Source organism: Odontesthes bonariensis, chromosome 1, assembly GCF_027942865.1.
Source record: "Odontesthes bonariensis isolate fOdoBon6 chromosome 1, fOdoBon6.hap1, whole genome shotgun sequence".
Lineage (NCBI taxonomy): Eukaryota > Metazoa > Chordata > Actinopteri > Atheriniformes > Atherinopsidae > Odontesthes > Odontesthes bonariensis.
This window is the reverse complement of record NC_134506.1, coordinates 8,219,050-8,234,938: the sequence shown is the minus strand read 5'-3', so window position 1 is coordinate 8,234,938 and position 15,889 is coordinate 8,219,050. Positions and strand designations below refer to the sequence as shown.

Sequence of the window (15,889 nt, the reverse complement as noted above, 5' to 3'; positions counted from 1 at the left end):
TAAGTACATATGGATGATATAAACATACATACATACATACTATGCACAATGCACACATTTACACTCCTACACAGCGAACAAGTGATAACCTGGTTGTTACTCCTCAGACACCTTGAATGTTTGTTTTTTTCTTTTTTGCTCTGTGGGCATGTGTGTGGTTATAAACCATTCACACAGTTACTTTCCAGACTTGGGAGATTTGTGCCCCCTCCCTCTCCCTCTCACACACACACACACACACACACACACACACACACACACACACACACACACACACACACACACATCTGGTGCTTTGCAGCTGTTCCATTTAAGTTCCATTTTGCGGCTAATAGGCGCATTCCCACTGTAGGAACCTTTGGCAGTTCCTATAACCTTTTCAGGAGCGGGGCCGTTTTTTCCCACATTCGCACATACAGGAACTCGGGACCATCCTTTCTGGGTTCTATAGGAACACATCTGACGTAGGTGTTTGATGGTTGGTAGCTACGCCCCTTGTCATGTTGTCACGGCTAAAATGTTTACTCATACGACACGGACACAACCGGTGCGTGTTTAATAAGTTAAACTTACACTTTGTCTCCTTTGTCTGCAGCGCTCTGCTCTCCTCCCTTCAAGAAACGAAGAAGTATCGCCTGCGCTCGATCCTTCGTCTCCTGACTCTCTCTGTGTGCTCTTCCAGCTTCGATGTTAGACGCCCGATGTGATCGTCCATGATTAATATCACCATCATGCAGACCATGAACACGGTGGCCTCCCCGCTCTCCATATTAGCTTCTTTGTGATGTTTTTTCTTCTCTCCTTACTTTTACCGTTTTTTTTTTGTTTTTTTGTTTTTTTTAGTATGGCGCTAAAGTAACACGTCACTGTTGCAGACGGTTGCATCGCATCAGTCCCGACCTGGTCCCGACTCATGTGTGAATGCAGACTGAAACAGTTCCTCTGGGGAAGGGCAGTTATCAGAACTGCTCTGTCCGAATGTGGCTATTATATGCAAAAGAGTGTAGCCACATGAGCCGCTTTCGGACAGACAGTTCTAAGAAAGTAGTTATCAGAACTACCCTCCTCGAATTTCGTTCTGATAACTATCCTTCCCCAGCGGAACTGTTTCAGTCTGCATTCGCACATGAGTCGGGACCTGATAGGGACTGATGCGCCGCGCGCAGCCGTCTGCTTCAGTGACGTGTTAGCCGTTAGCCGTTTAGCGCTACATTCAAACACAAAACAAAACGGTAAAAGTAAGGAGAGTAGAAAAAACACCACCAAGAAGCTAATATGGAGAGCGGGGAGGCCATCGTGTTTATGGTCTGCATGATGGTGATATTAATCATGGACAATCACATCAGGCGTCTAATATCGAGGCTGGAAGAGCTCACAGAGAGAGTCAGGAGACGATACCGTTTCATTTCATGAAGGAAGAAAGGACAGCAGAGCGCTGCAGACAAAGGAGACCAGTGTAAGTTAACTTATTAAACACCCGCTGGTTGTGTCTGTGTCATATGAGGAGACATTTCAGCCGTGATAGAATTACATGGGGCGTAGCTACCGACCACCACACACCTCCCTTAGATTAGTTCTATAGAACCATGAAAAGTCCCGACCTCGGAGAAGGAGCTAAATAGTTATAGGAACTAAGGGAGAAAGCCCCGAGTTCCTGTATGTCCGAACACGGGATAAAATGGCCCCGCGGATTAAAAGGTTATTAGAACTGCCAAAGGTTCCTACAGTCCGAAAGCGGCTATGGACTCTACTCGTATAGCACTTTTCTAGTCTAGCTGACCACTCAAAGCACTTCTAACACAACGTGCCAAATTCACACACACAGCACGTCTTAGTCTATGCATAACTTTGTGCTTCCTACTCATTCACACACATTCATACACTGATGGATGCATGGGTAGGAAGTGTGGGGTTCAGTGTCTTGCCCAAGGATGCTTCAATTTCCCGAGGGAAGCCGGAGTCGAACCATCAACCTTCCAATTGGTTCCTCCTGAGCCCACAAGTTAGTCTATTGAGTTAGGCTCTTTCCTACCAATTCAGTTCTTTTTGCCAATGCTATCTGAAATATTTGATATAATATAATAATATTCTATATTCTATCTATATTCATTACATCCTACTTCACTGATAGTGTAATATGAACTTACCTTTTGTGGTAAATGGTAAGTCTTTACATGACTCTGTGGCCCAACACATCTGCTGCATAGTCTCTTTCTTGATTTATCTTATCAACCAAACAAATACTTAGAAGCAAAGAGGAATAGCTTATTGACTTGTACTTTCATGTCAAATTCGTAAATGTGGTTTTGAAACACTCAAGCGTCCAATCTGTAAGATATAGTAAAATTTAGAGGAATAAATTGGAGATGGAAACCACATTAACCACATTAATACCCTAATTCACCAACATTAAATGCTATAGTGGCTCTGAGGAACAAGAAAGGTACTAAGTGTGTAATAACTATGCAAATTCCAGATAGAAGGAATACTAAGTGCAATAGATAAAGTGCAACGTCATGCTGTGCTTTGATGGACGGGGGCCCATCTGATCATCTTCTATTTAAAACATTTGCTGAATGAATATCTAACTACAGCACATTATAGGAGCATGGATTTTAGTTCTTAATGGCAGGAAAAATATCAAATCATTTAGCTGTGTGAGACGTTTAGATGTAGTTTCATACGTCTTTTTCGTATTTAATCTAAATAGCTTAGTAATTTGTTTGTTGTATTACCCAATCAATAACTGTTGTTAGATTTAATAAAACCCATTTAAAAATGTTTAAATAAGTAAAAGCTACAAACATAACTGTTACAACATAAAAAATTTAAAAAAAATGAAGAGTTATATCTTCTTGTTCCTTAAGTGTGACAGCTCACATCCCAGACACATAAAGAAAACAGTCCATGTGAGTTTTAAAAACTGTGCAGTGGATATGTAGAACATATCCAAAGAAATAGTACTAACCAGACCAAATTTGCAATATTAGTAATAATAACAAATAAACAAAGCAATTTTTTGACATCAGTGATGTATTTCTCAGAAAACTGTATAAACCTTGGAAGACTTTACAGTAACTTACATGTTTCCTAGTTTTCTCAGCATTACTGTTAATATGCTAATGATTGGATATCATTTATTTTTTACTAAATCCAGAGCCTGTAGTAGATAACATTTTATGTATTATCTGCATTTGTAGATACATTTAGCCAGATCTGAGGAATACTCCCACCAGTGAATTTCCCGTCCTTGTATGTATATTGGCTGATTGTGCTCATAAATATTGTCCCCACAATTAGCAGAATAAAGGTATTAGATTTTCCTATCTGTCACACGGAAGCTTTTCAATCTCATTTTTGACAGCATAAATGTAAGTGTTAGTTTACACAAGATTTTTGAAGGCACAAACAATACTATTAAGATGGAAACAGAAAGCAGAGGGAGTTGGGAAAAAGGACAGGGATGAGGCAAGGAGAAAGATTTTGAGACTTAGCAAATGTCTCTAATCTGAGTGACATGCTGTATAATTTAATGTCTGAATCTTGCGTTTACTGCACTCTGAGTATGCTCATGTATTTTCTGTCATTCCTATATTGTTTCACTACAGGTATTTTACAGGCACCTTTGGGAGAACAAGTGGTAAAGATTGTAATTTTGTTGTTTTTTTCAATATCATGATCACATCCTGTGAAGCTTTACCATCGAATCGACTAAGAAATGATAAGTTATGTTTTGAGCTATGGATGACTCTCCAAATGGTTTAAACCTTTTTGATCACACAGTCTGAAGTGTTTTCCTCCTTAAGAAACCAGATTCAAAAATAAAGAAAAAAATAAACAAATTAGAAACATGAAACAAGTCGTTGCTCTGCGACAGTCCTTTTTTTTTTTAGTTTGAATACATTTTATTTTTATTATAAGTACAGTTCAGTAGTTACAAAACAAAGCATCTGCCATGAGGATACAGCAAAACATAGAGTGTTGAGCTCACAAGACAGGTTTTGTACATTATATGAGGAGTGGAATGATCGTTATCGCTGGTCCAGAGAGGGAGAGAGCCCAAGCTCTACTCTCACCATTAATCTCTCATCTTTATACCCCTGGAATACAGAGATAAGGTCAGAAGTCAAAGTCTAAGTCAATGCCTTCAGCAGAATACATCCAACTTTTATACTTTGACTTCATTTCCAAACCACTGATAATTCACTTTTCAATGTCTCATTGTTATTCTTTTAATTTTGAATCCCCTCTTCGTCTGTAAAATTTAAGTGTGATTCATTGAAATCTACATAGATCAATTTGTTGTAGCTAAAAAAAAAAAGTTGGAGGCTGTACTGCTGCAAATTCTTCTCAAGCTGGAAACTGAGCTCAGAAAATCACAAAGGCTAAAGCAGTAACAGGCCTTTGCTGCAAGTCAGAAGGGCATTAGCATACAAAAACAATCTGAGGAACATTATGTCAAAGCCACATACAGTAAAGAGGTTGATCTAACTTAAAAAAAAAACAGTATAATATTTGGACTGTACATACCGCATTAGACTTTTTCTCTGGGTTCACAAAAAATGACGTAGAAACATTTCACAATGCCAAGGGATACACAAACACACGCCTTCATTTTAGTTAGTTTGCTAGTTTTGTACTGTATAAGTTGGATTTATAATACTATCACAGTGCAAAATACTTCTGAGATTCAAAATAAATGAAAGAAATTAGAAAGGATAAGTCCCTCTATGCATAATGGATTCTGTATATATGGGAGCAAATATGTCTGCAGCACAGGAGACGATTGTCATATTTTTCCTCTTTTTTTTCTTTTCTTTTTTTTGATCAGTAAATGGACAAGGCATTAATGTACAATACATATAAAAATTAAAAATAAAATCAACCCTACATCCTACGGTCTAGCACAGTTACATAGCTTTTGTAGAAGCAATAACAGATGACTGGTATCTAAGGCTATGCACAATATGTCTTTTTTCCAGTTTTATGTTTTTTTTTCTTCATCTTAAAGTAAATACATCAAACCGTTTTCAGTAGTCAGTAACACTGTGCAACAATGATAGATGGCAGTATTTTACAAACATTTGCAACACTTGAGTCCTTCAGATTGACATAAGAGATGAAGAGAAAGGGTAGGTTTTATGAGGAAAGAAAGTGTTTCCACTTTTGTTTTTGAGTTTGCTTGTTTTTTATTTTTTTATTCTCTGTTAAACATGAGAAGAACGCTACCCATTTTAAATGATGGCCATTATACTACTATCACTTCTTTGCTTTTCCTCATCACAAATGTTTTAAACTTTCACTTTATCCAGCTACTGTATATCTCTCTATGTACACTGAGCACTTACAGTGCTGCATTAAATAATACAGAACAAGATAATAAGACAAAGTGATATACTGTAGTGGGCTGAGGGCCTGGTTGTGGAGGGCGATGCAGTATTATGAATATAATTAGGGCAGTTTGAATGTTCTGTCTTCATCACAATCATTATTAGCACCACCATCATTAAAAGTTAAGCACTCATACCTGTGATACTATATAGACATTATCTGGAAACAAACATGGTTTAGTTTAAAAAATTGTGACCTGTCCTGTGTTAACCATAACGAGTGTGATGGTTGTAAGAGATAAACAGTGAGTCTATGACAGCTGATAAGTGAGCCATAAGTGGCTAATTTGACAGGAATGTGCTTGGTTTCAGTCAACAGTCTGCTAAAGTTGAGTTTCTGTTTAGCAGTAGAATACATTCTACCAGGAACAATACAAGGATGGTCTGTGGACTTCTGGAAAAGCTATCCTCATCATTTAACAGGAAAAAAAAGAAGCATTTCATTAAGCATTACACTTTAGTCCTTATCAAAATGACACATTCTTCTAGTTCAAGGAATGTATCAGTAATTGCAGGGCCAGTTTCAAGAAGTGCTAATCAGACAGGTAGTTTCATCAAAAGAAAGAAAGTAAAACAAAAGCAATGTAGAAGACAAAATAGACAAGGAGCATTCAGACCGCAAGAGACACAACATAGGTTGTTGTCAATTTGTTTAGTGTCCAAGGATGCTTTCAAAAGTCAATTAGGTCCATCTCGCAAATCCAAACCCAAAGGAAACTGTCCCAAATGTCCCTTCATATAGTTCTCACCTGTTCTTCACCCTGATGGTTGAATGTGTTTTTTTTTTCATCTTAGATAAAGTATTTTTTATAGTGTTTTCCTTCATTTAACCTTCATCGTCCTCCTCCTCCTCATCATCCCCTTCATCACCATCCTCTTCTCACTGCCTCGCTCCTTTGTGGGTCATTAGTCTTTGTTTACAGCACGGGCGTCCAGCCCCTTGTTGTTACCTAGGTTATGGTTGTTAGGGTGGTTAAGGTCGTTGTTAAGATGGTTGGGCTGGAGGGTCAACGTAGGGTCATGGGTCATGGGCTGGTCCTCCTCTCCTACCCACAGATGTGCTACGGCCAATAAGAAAACAAGAGGAAGATTAGCACCATGGACCCAACACAGCGATAACTCTGTAGTGCACACACCCACTCACACAGACACACAACCTCCGCATTGCATCATATGGTCAACGGATGAATTTGGCGTTTGAAAGTGTCAGACTCTCATAATGACATTTGGTTTTATGTAAATCTTATCTTTACCTGCTGCTATAGTTGCCATTAAAGATAATTTGAATTTAAATCGCTTACTGTGAGTTTGAGTCTGGGTCTCCACCAATAGAATTGTGGAAAATCTTTTTCTGTGGTGTTCATAGTATTTGAAAATTCAACAGTTGCATCTCTTTTCGGTGACAATGTGCCACTTGTGCCTGATTGTCCATAAATATTGACCATTCAAAATTACTGCTCAGTTCCTGCAGAAGAAATTCTAAATTTGAGGAAGCTGTAGCTCAGGAGGATGAGCGGTCGTTCTAATCCCAGTTTGTTGAAGTGCCCTTGGGCGAGACACTGAACTGCATGTCGTCTCTGATGAATCTATTGGTGTGTGAATGTGTGTGATAGAGAAAAAAGCACTGTGTAGCTCATAACATTCTATAGACTAAGGTGTGCTGTATGTGTGTTAATGGGTGAATGTGGCTTGTAGTCTAAAAGTGCTTTGAGCGGTCAATTAGATCAGAAAAGTGCTATATAAGTTCAGTCCGTTTACCATTACAGTTTTCCTCAAACATAAGTGATGGACAAATAAGATCAGTTGTAAAATAAAATGTAAAGTATTCAAGAAATAAGAAATCTAATAAGCAGATATTTTTTTATTTAAATAAACTGACTGCTTTTAAGTCCCTGAGCTGAATTCAGGTCATACACAGGTTAGTTTATATGAAATTATATTAAGTGAACGCATTATACAAAAAGAAAAACAGAGACCAGCCACAAAGAAAAACTTTCAGCTCATAGGGTTAGGTCCCAAAATTTGCCAACATTTTCCGAATGTTGGAGACAAAACTAAAAATGAAATGCAACTGATTGTGTAATCAGATTGAGTTTGTAGGCTGTTTAAAAATAAAGGTTGAGCAAAGCATCAGGTGCAAATCAGAATGTTATACAGTCAGATAATATTGTACAGATTACATCAATGTCTATATATGTCTTTCACTTTTTGCAGCGCTGTTGTTGTGTTTTCATTCCATTCTTGGGTGTTCCTGTTATTCTGTCCACTACACTGCTACACTGTTTACTGTAGCAGTCACACTGGTATAGCGAGGTCAGCAGTTTTAATTACTTTGCTATATCTACTGTATAAATCTACTGTTTGTTTCTTCCTAACTGTGTTTTTGCAGGTTTTCTTCACAGGACCTTACACATTGAGTTTTTGAGTGGGTGCTCTGGGAAATAATCATTTTGAAAATATGAGCTGCCAGCACATTATAGTTATGACATCTGGAGTAGTTTCATACTTGTTATAAACAAGTTGGTTGGCTCAATAAGTGTGACAAGAAGTGTGACAGTGGGTGAGAAGTGAAGTGAGTAATTCTTATCAAAAAAAGTTTGAAATCTCTACAAGACAGTAAGAAGTGCATAGCTGTAATTAGGTCCCACAACAGAGGCCACTAAATAATACAACCCACCCCCTCCCTCCCTTTTCTGCAATTTCATTTCCTCAGTAGCTTTGAAAATTATTTTTGCAATAAAACACGACGGAGCACATTTGCATGTCATGTCCTTTAAAAGTGGCGTTATGAATCTGACAAAACCAAATTAAAACATGGGTTTATTTGAGCTGAGCTTTCACAAGTATAGGAAGGGATATCAGAATTGAAGGGAGTGTCGCAGAGGGAAAATACAGAGTTAATAACATGATAAAACCTTTTCTCAAATTCAACAATGAGGAATAACTCTTAGGCAGTCAAGCATAATTCCCCAACACTAACAGGCAGGCTTGTATACCTGATTGTGCAGTATATATTATAAAGGGAATGCTCCTGCTTTTAATATGGTGAAAGTGATTGTAAAGGGTTTTATCTTTTACTTCTAATGGTATTGGTAGAAGTGGGGAATAAGAAACATGTGTGATAAAATCAGATTCACTATGTGAAATTTTACAAAATACCATGACTAGCTGTGGAAGTATAGTGGAAGAGAAGGGCTAGTCTCTTCTCCAATCAAATAACTGGAGTGTATTCTTCAGTGCATCTCAAATTATAATTCTGAACTAGAGAAAGAATCTAGTTTCATAACCAACTATGACCACAAGATGGCAAACTTAGACAATAAAGAAAACAGAAGCTCATTTATATTCTACATAACTGAGCACACTTCAACATATGTATTTCTACTTATACCCTCAAATGGATATTTCAAATTAAAATGTTCTGCTTTGAAAGATGTACCTACATGACAAGCTAACATAGCTGTTCTATACATCAGTCATTTGTTTATGTGGGTGAATTTCACCATGAAAAATTTATTTTTATGTGCAAAATCCTCCATAACTTAAGTTGATAAAAGATTAAGTTCACTTGTTTCAAAGCATCAAAAAGTGTTTTGTTTCACCCCAAGGGCACTTCCTGCCTATGACTCCCCTGTAAAGAAACTTCCTGTAACGAGCTCCAGATTAGGCCCCATATTTGATTTTCACTGTTCATTAACTAAGCCACCTGGAATGTTATTATTTAAGCATGGTACTCCATCTCCCCAAACAACTGCCGCTGTGAAGGGGGAGAGATTTTCTGGCCAACTTTATAGGTTTAGCATAACTTCCCCTCACATTTTTAATTTCCCATTCGGGTAGATGGCAGATGCACCTCACAGACACAGAAAACCTGCCTGGCATTCATTTATCACATGAATGCAAGGCTTATCTGTTTGTTTTCTTCAAAGATTCTGCCGTCCTGCGGAGAGATGTTGTGTGCATACATGATGGCAAAAAGGTGCTAGTTTGGTACTGATAAAAAAACGTTGTCACTAATAAATGATATTTTCTCATATTCAATCCATGGAATCATAATCATAATGTACCAATCTATACACCCCATTGACACGTGAAATAGTAAGTTTGCCCTCTTGTGGCGTGCTGTGAGATAGCAGATGGTGGGTACAAGTAGATATTTTGAAGAAGACCTGGGAAAATAAAACATATGGTGAGAGGACACAACGCTCCATCCACTGTTAATACATGTGTCATGCTCAACAGAATGGATAAATACGATGGAGGATGGAACAATAGCGTACCACTGCACTCAGAGCATGTGTTGCAGACCGCATGGGAATACGGTGGTGTATGAGTGTGGGTGTGTGAAGTGCATGAGTGTTATCTCAGAGGTATAACCTGACATTAACAGTAGCCTGATAAAAAAAAAAAAAACACACACACACACACACAACAACATTTATGGATATCAAAGTGAAGATAATCTAATAGAGAAAGAAATGCTGATTGTTTTGTGGAATGTTTATTTCAAATATTTAAATGATTATTTTAGCTGTTATTGACTTGAAAACAAGTTTTATAATGAAAATTACACCAACACTGGAATCAGAGCCTTCATTAAGGGTTCCACTAAGTATTTGTGGGCTATATGATCGTTAATACAATAGGAATGCAGCAAAATGTATCTATTTTATTAAGTTACATCAGGTCTTTGCATTATCCCCCCTCAAAGTAGCTTGTTTTTTTGAACCCTTAAAGTTCTTAAAGGAAAATAAACAATGGTGGGGAGGAGTAGATATTCTGTTCTTCCACATCAAATTGTCAGGAACCCCTATAAGAGGTACACATATGAGAGAAAATGACTTCTTTAGTTAGGTGAAGTGGGTTGCACTGTCAATCAGCTGCTGAGGAAACCAAAACCTTGTCTCCACTGATCTCAGATAGACCTGAGTGGCTGAATATAAGACATATCTATTAAAGGTTATCTTCCAGTATATCAGACTGACCTGAAAATAGACATGACATATCAGAAGAAAGCTCAAAGTTCTCTGATCCCCATGCATGTGAATATAAACATGACAAGTGTAAAAAGAGTTGTGTGAACCTTCTCCATGCCATTGAGTGTGGCTATGGCTGCTTTGTTCCATCTCCCAGGCATCCGGGCCAAACACTAGCAGAAAGTGTTGTTCTTGGCACGGCCTCATCTCATTGTACAGCCCAGTATTTATAAATATGTAAATATAAGCTGCACCAGGCATAACGCAGCCTGCTTGTATATACTGAGGAGGAGCAGAGAGGAAGTGAGCGCCCCCCCCCCCCCCAAAATTGTATTTTTAGATGGTTTTAATGAATACAGGATGTTTATAGTTACCATTCCCTGTGATTTGCACAAAAGACTAGAAAAATCCACATCTATACTGCCACCCCTCCTCTTCGCCCTTCCCACCCTATCCTCCTCCCTCCCCAATCCCTCAAAGCATTACTAAAGAAGAAGGGGTGAAGAAAAAGAAAGGCAAATTTGTGGTGCAACGCAGCAGGATTATTGTGCTCTCAGTCTGCTTTTGACTCAGATCCTTATTAGACAAACAGAGTACTGTGTTAGGGTGCAAAAAAGAGGCAAAAACTCGTGTGTTGATGGGAGGGTGAGGAGGCATACGTAAAAGAGACAAAATAAAATATGCAAAGAAAAGGTTCTTCGAGAACAAACTCTGTGGCAGAATACAATTTGTCTGTTATTTCTGTGTTTAAAGTTGCACAAAATAATACTAAAGCTGAATAAATATGTGCGAGAAGTAAGAAGAAAGGTTGTTTTCTATTTTCTATGATGTGTTTTTTTTTGTATGCATGTGTGTGTGTGATGTGTGTGTGTCTTTTTATAAACTGAGTTTTGCTGCAAACTCCTGTGTCTGGTATGACAGGATAGAAAAAAAGGAAAAATTGTAAAGAGGAATGATTGCAGTTGGGGGAACACAATGGAGTCAATGTCAGTGGCCTGTTTCTATCTTTCGCTGTCTGTTTCCAAAACTATTTCTGAGGCTAAAAGATTGCCGGCTTGATAATACCTCCGCTGAGCAATTTAAGCCCAAACACTCTGATGCTACAATCTGTCTTCTCTGCCTGATAGCGCTTTTCTCTCCTCTTCTCTCCAAATTACTTTCTTTCATATCTAATTATATTTGCTAATGATCTTATAAGAGAATAATGGAATGTGCTTGATCTATTACCTTTTTTTTTTCCAATACATAAATACAATGCGGGGGAAATGACTATTGGAGACAGGAGGAAATGTTTTTTTTTTTAATGTTTTTGATGAGAGGGAAAATGAAGCTGGGAGCTACAGGGTCATTAATGGGCGATGAGCACAGAGGTCATCTCTCACATTCTCTTTGACATTTCTCTCATCTGACATGCAGAAACAATCACAATCTCCATTCTGCCCCTTTGCTTCATTGTTTCTGTCTAATCTTTCAGATATCTACCTTCGGTCTCTTTGAACTTCTAATGGAAACATGGAGCTTTGTAAGCTACCGTTTGACTGTCACTTCTTTAGGGTCTAATTTTATTTTGGTTGTTGTTTTGTTTTGATTTTTTTTTTGCCAAGAATATGATCAAGAATGTATGACAGGATTTAAAAAAAAAGTACTGTTATTGTTTTGATTACCTGTTTAACATGGCATTCATGTAAGTTATCTGAAGCTATCTAAGGTTAGAACTCAGGAAGAAAAAATATTTTGAGACAGTACAGAAACATTACTAAATAAAAGTGCACAATTACAAAAGAAAATATATAGTTGTAATTATATTTCCTTCCTCAGATGACAGCTTTCTTGTCTTCAGCGTACATTGAAAATGTACTGGTCTTTTAAGTGAATAGCTCTGCTCTCTCACTGTTGCCACAATCCTGTCCCATTCTGTCCCCTCCTAACTCCCTTCTTCTTAAACCTCTTCTCCATCTTCCATACTTCCCTACTTTCTCTCTCTCAAATGATACTTTTTCTCAGCACAGGCCTTAGGACTAGCCAAGCTGTGACAAGCACTCTAAACCGCCTGCATTAATGGAAGGAAATGGCATTCGATCCCTATTTGATCTCCTAATCATTTCTGCTGAAATGATAATCAGTGCCCTTCCAATCCTCCCACAGAGGAGGACAAAGGAGGTTGAGTGGGGGGCAGTGGGTAAATACATAAAAAGTAAAAAAATCCTCTTGCTCTTTTAGAACCTAAATAACATTTCTGTCACCAGACGGGTGTGTTTGCAACCAACAAACGCTTTCCTCTGCTTCAAATTTCTCATCCTTCACTCACGGAAGGAAATATACTGTACACACTGACACACACGGACACACAGAGACATAGTGCCTGGCGACTGCTGTCTGTGATTCTTTTCAGCTGACATAATCCTGATTGATTCGTTCAGCAGATAAAAACTTAGTCCACTTCTGCCCTTTTACTGGGGGGGGCGGGAACATAATACTTTCTTTTATTCAGCAACAATGTAACATAATGGCATTGGAATGTGCAGGGGGAAAAGGCCACATCTTAAATGCTTCTGACACAGTGCTTTGAAAAAGCCTGTAATTTAGTACAAAATGAGAAAGAAGTTAAATAGAAAACAAGTGAATGAATACATAACAGAAAGAGAAACTTCTAGATCATGGTAAAATAAAGCCAAATACCTTTATATCAATTTTCTGAATGTGACTATGTGTGTATTGGCAACTTAGTATAGTCTTCTGTTAATCCTAACTGTCACTGCCGTCCATTCTTTCTGAAAAGGAAGCTTTTGTTTGAGGGTCATGAATAGGTGAGGTCATCTCAGCTGTTTTTTCCCCCCTTTTGTTTTATGGAAAGCTTTGTGTTGATATAAACTAACATCCTTCCCTGATTTTCTGTGATACAGACAATGACTGAAGGCCATACTTCCATTCAGGCCATACTAGATTAATATTGGTGTTCTTAGCTGCAAAAGAATGTTAATCTCTGTAGCAAATTGGGTTTGTCATCTGTATGTATGAGTGAGCCGCACCTTTCATTTGCTTAACTTAACTTTGCTTAACTTTTCTGAAACGCATTTCAATTAAGAGCACATTATCTTTCATGTTTCTGGGTTTTGAAGTGCTAAATAATTTACCACCAAACACAAGAAAGCTCTCAGTCTTTCAGCATGTCAACTATATTAATTGTTGGCTCTAATTTGTAAACCTGAAGTGGACAGTGCTTTCTGCACCAGCGCTGTGACTGTGAATTTTCTAGTTGACTTTTTAATGTGGCACTGAGGCAGATGGGAGATTGTAAGGAGGAAGAGTCTGTTGATCTGATGGTAAATGTGTCCCCAAACCCTCCATTTGACTGCAACAAAATAGGAAAGACAAAAAGGAATGTGTTGACACATTATGGAAGAAGTATGTAGATCACAAGGGGAGGAGAGAATGAACTAAAAACACAGCAGCAAATAGGACAATAGTATATAGGGCAAAATGCATATATAGGGCAATAGTAAGAATGCTGCTCTGCTAAAGTCTGCATTACACCATCATAAAGACACAGACACAGGCAGAAAAGTACATAATGAGTGATTCTCAGTCTAAAATAATAAAACCAAAACCTTGAGTCTTATATGAGAAATATGGATTCCACTGAGCTGATTTCTTCCACTTGAAGAGAAGTCCATAAATTCAACCACAGTATCAGTAGCGTCATTACAAAGGTATCATTTCACATTTTTCCATTAGCTGAACTTTAGTAGAACAACCAGAAAAGTAGGAATCCTGGACTGACTGACAACAAGATTAAAGATGCAGATAGTGAAATGAAAATATGTCAAATCTCCACAGAGGGGGATTACTATGACACACAGAATGACAGACAGGAAAAACTCAGCGACACAGCTATCACAGATATTTATGATCACAGAGGACCCGTCGCTGGTTCCCAGTGTTCTCATGGCATGCTTGGAGTTCTCCAAAATGTTCCAGCTAAGTAAATGACAGCAGTTTAGAATGGAGGATGGAGAAACCTCACATTCTTGTAGTTGTAGGTGCTTTCTTGTAGTTAGCAGAGAGGAGGAGTAGATATGGGTTATTTGAACAATTGCAGCACATGCATAAATTTGGTGCACCAAGATGCAGGCTCTTCCATTATATTAACTGGAAGTAAAACAAGTATTTTTTGTGATATGAGGTGCACTTGTGTACACAACTGTGTGTCCCTCACAGCAGGCATCGTGAGCTCAAACCAGGCAAAGCAGGCATATCCTCTGCAAGCATAAACCATGTGCAGGGATCTAATTGGTCTACAGTACATTGTAGGGGTGTGAATGACGTTGATTCTCATGTAAAGTCTATCCTCAAAGCAAGCATCAATGTCATTATTTTGCTCCTTGTCTTCTTGATCTGGTATGCACATGCATTGTCAGCAAGCTTAGTCCACATGATTGCAAATGTTTGGGCTGCATGAGGTCAGCTACAAAAGACTCTGTTGGATTTTTGTGGACTGGTGTAGATAATATAATTCATGTCACACAGACTTTGCACACAAGCAGATGTGGAAACTGAGTTCCCTTTAAGTATTGATGAATTACATCAACTTGTATTAACTGACACACTGTAACTCTCGGGGTTAGGTGTCATTTAAGCAAGAAAAACTCGGAAATTGGATCATACAGGAAGTACAGAGATGGTGGTCAAGGCCCTGCAATACTTTCTTTGTTGCTTTGAATTCCAAAGACAACTTAACCCTTTAATTCCTCTTCCACCTCTCCTCTTTAGGGACCAAATAAATCCATGTGAAAGAAATCATTTAGTTTCAATCATACAATGCTAAGTTGTTGTGCAAATCAAAACTGCTGGCTAAGCTGTCTCAAACTGCCATGAGTTTTGAATATATTGAATGTGAAAAATGGCGTTAACTGAATTTCTTGCAAAAAGGTGGGGTAGGGGTTCTTTTTCTGGAGCATTTTTTTACATATTGCTTGAAATACTCTTCACACCCCCATTGCAACCAATTAATTAAAAGTTTTGACACAAATATGTGGCCTCTAGAACGTACAATCCAGGAAAAACACTATCCAATCATACTGAACGGATCGTTAACGATGATTGGATTCTGATGCCGTCTATCAAACTGCAAACTGCAATCTGCTCCTCCCTCCCCCTCCTTCCCCCTGTGCGCGTACCCTGCTCCGTGAACGAATTACGCGTCCAGAAGCTTGGCAGGAAGCTAAACTAGAGCCAGCTTGGCTAGCACCTAGCATTATTAAACGTATAGTTATCATATGCTAAATACTAAATACTAAATACGGCAACGATCGATGCTTGCTGTCAGAACAGCGCTTGTGCACCTTCGTGCTCGTGAACAAGCATTGACAACAAGCTTTTTTTTTTAAACATGCTCATGAAGTGACAGACTTTCAATATATATGCGACATATCAAAATTTAGAGAAATCTGCAACTATATTACAATGCGACCCAAGTAATAAAAATATTAAAATGCATCAAAATGTATTACTTTAGATGTAGTT

General features: G+C 38.2%; 1 protein-coding gene across 4 annotated transcripts in view; it reads right to left on the bottom strand.

Moving 5' to 3' along the window:
* Positions 1-3,875: 3,875 nt before the first annotated feature.
* The window catches only part of znf536 (zinc finger protein 536), a 203,555-nt gene continuing 191,541 nt past the window's right edge, over positions 3,876-15,889 (bottom strand). For all 4 annotated transcript variants that reach the window (XM_075469018.1, XM_075469139.1, XM_075469076.1 and 1 more), the window contains one exon: positions 3,876-6,451. In XM_075469018.1, the coding sequence (XP_075325133.1) occupies positions 6,297-6,451 (155 nt within the window). In that variant the 3' untranslated portion in view covers positions 3,876-6,296. The remainder of the gene's footprint in view (positions 6,452-15,889) is intronic.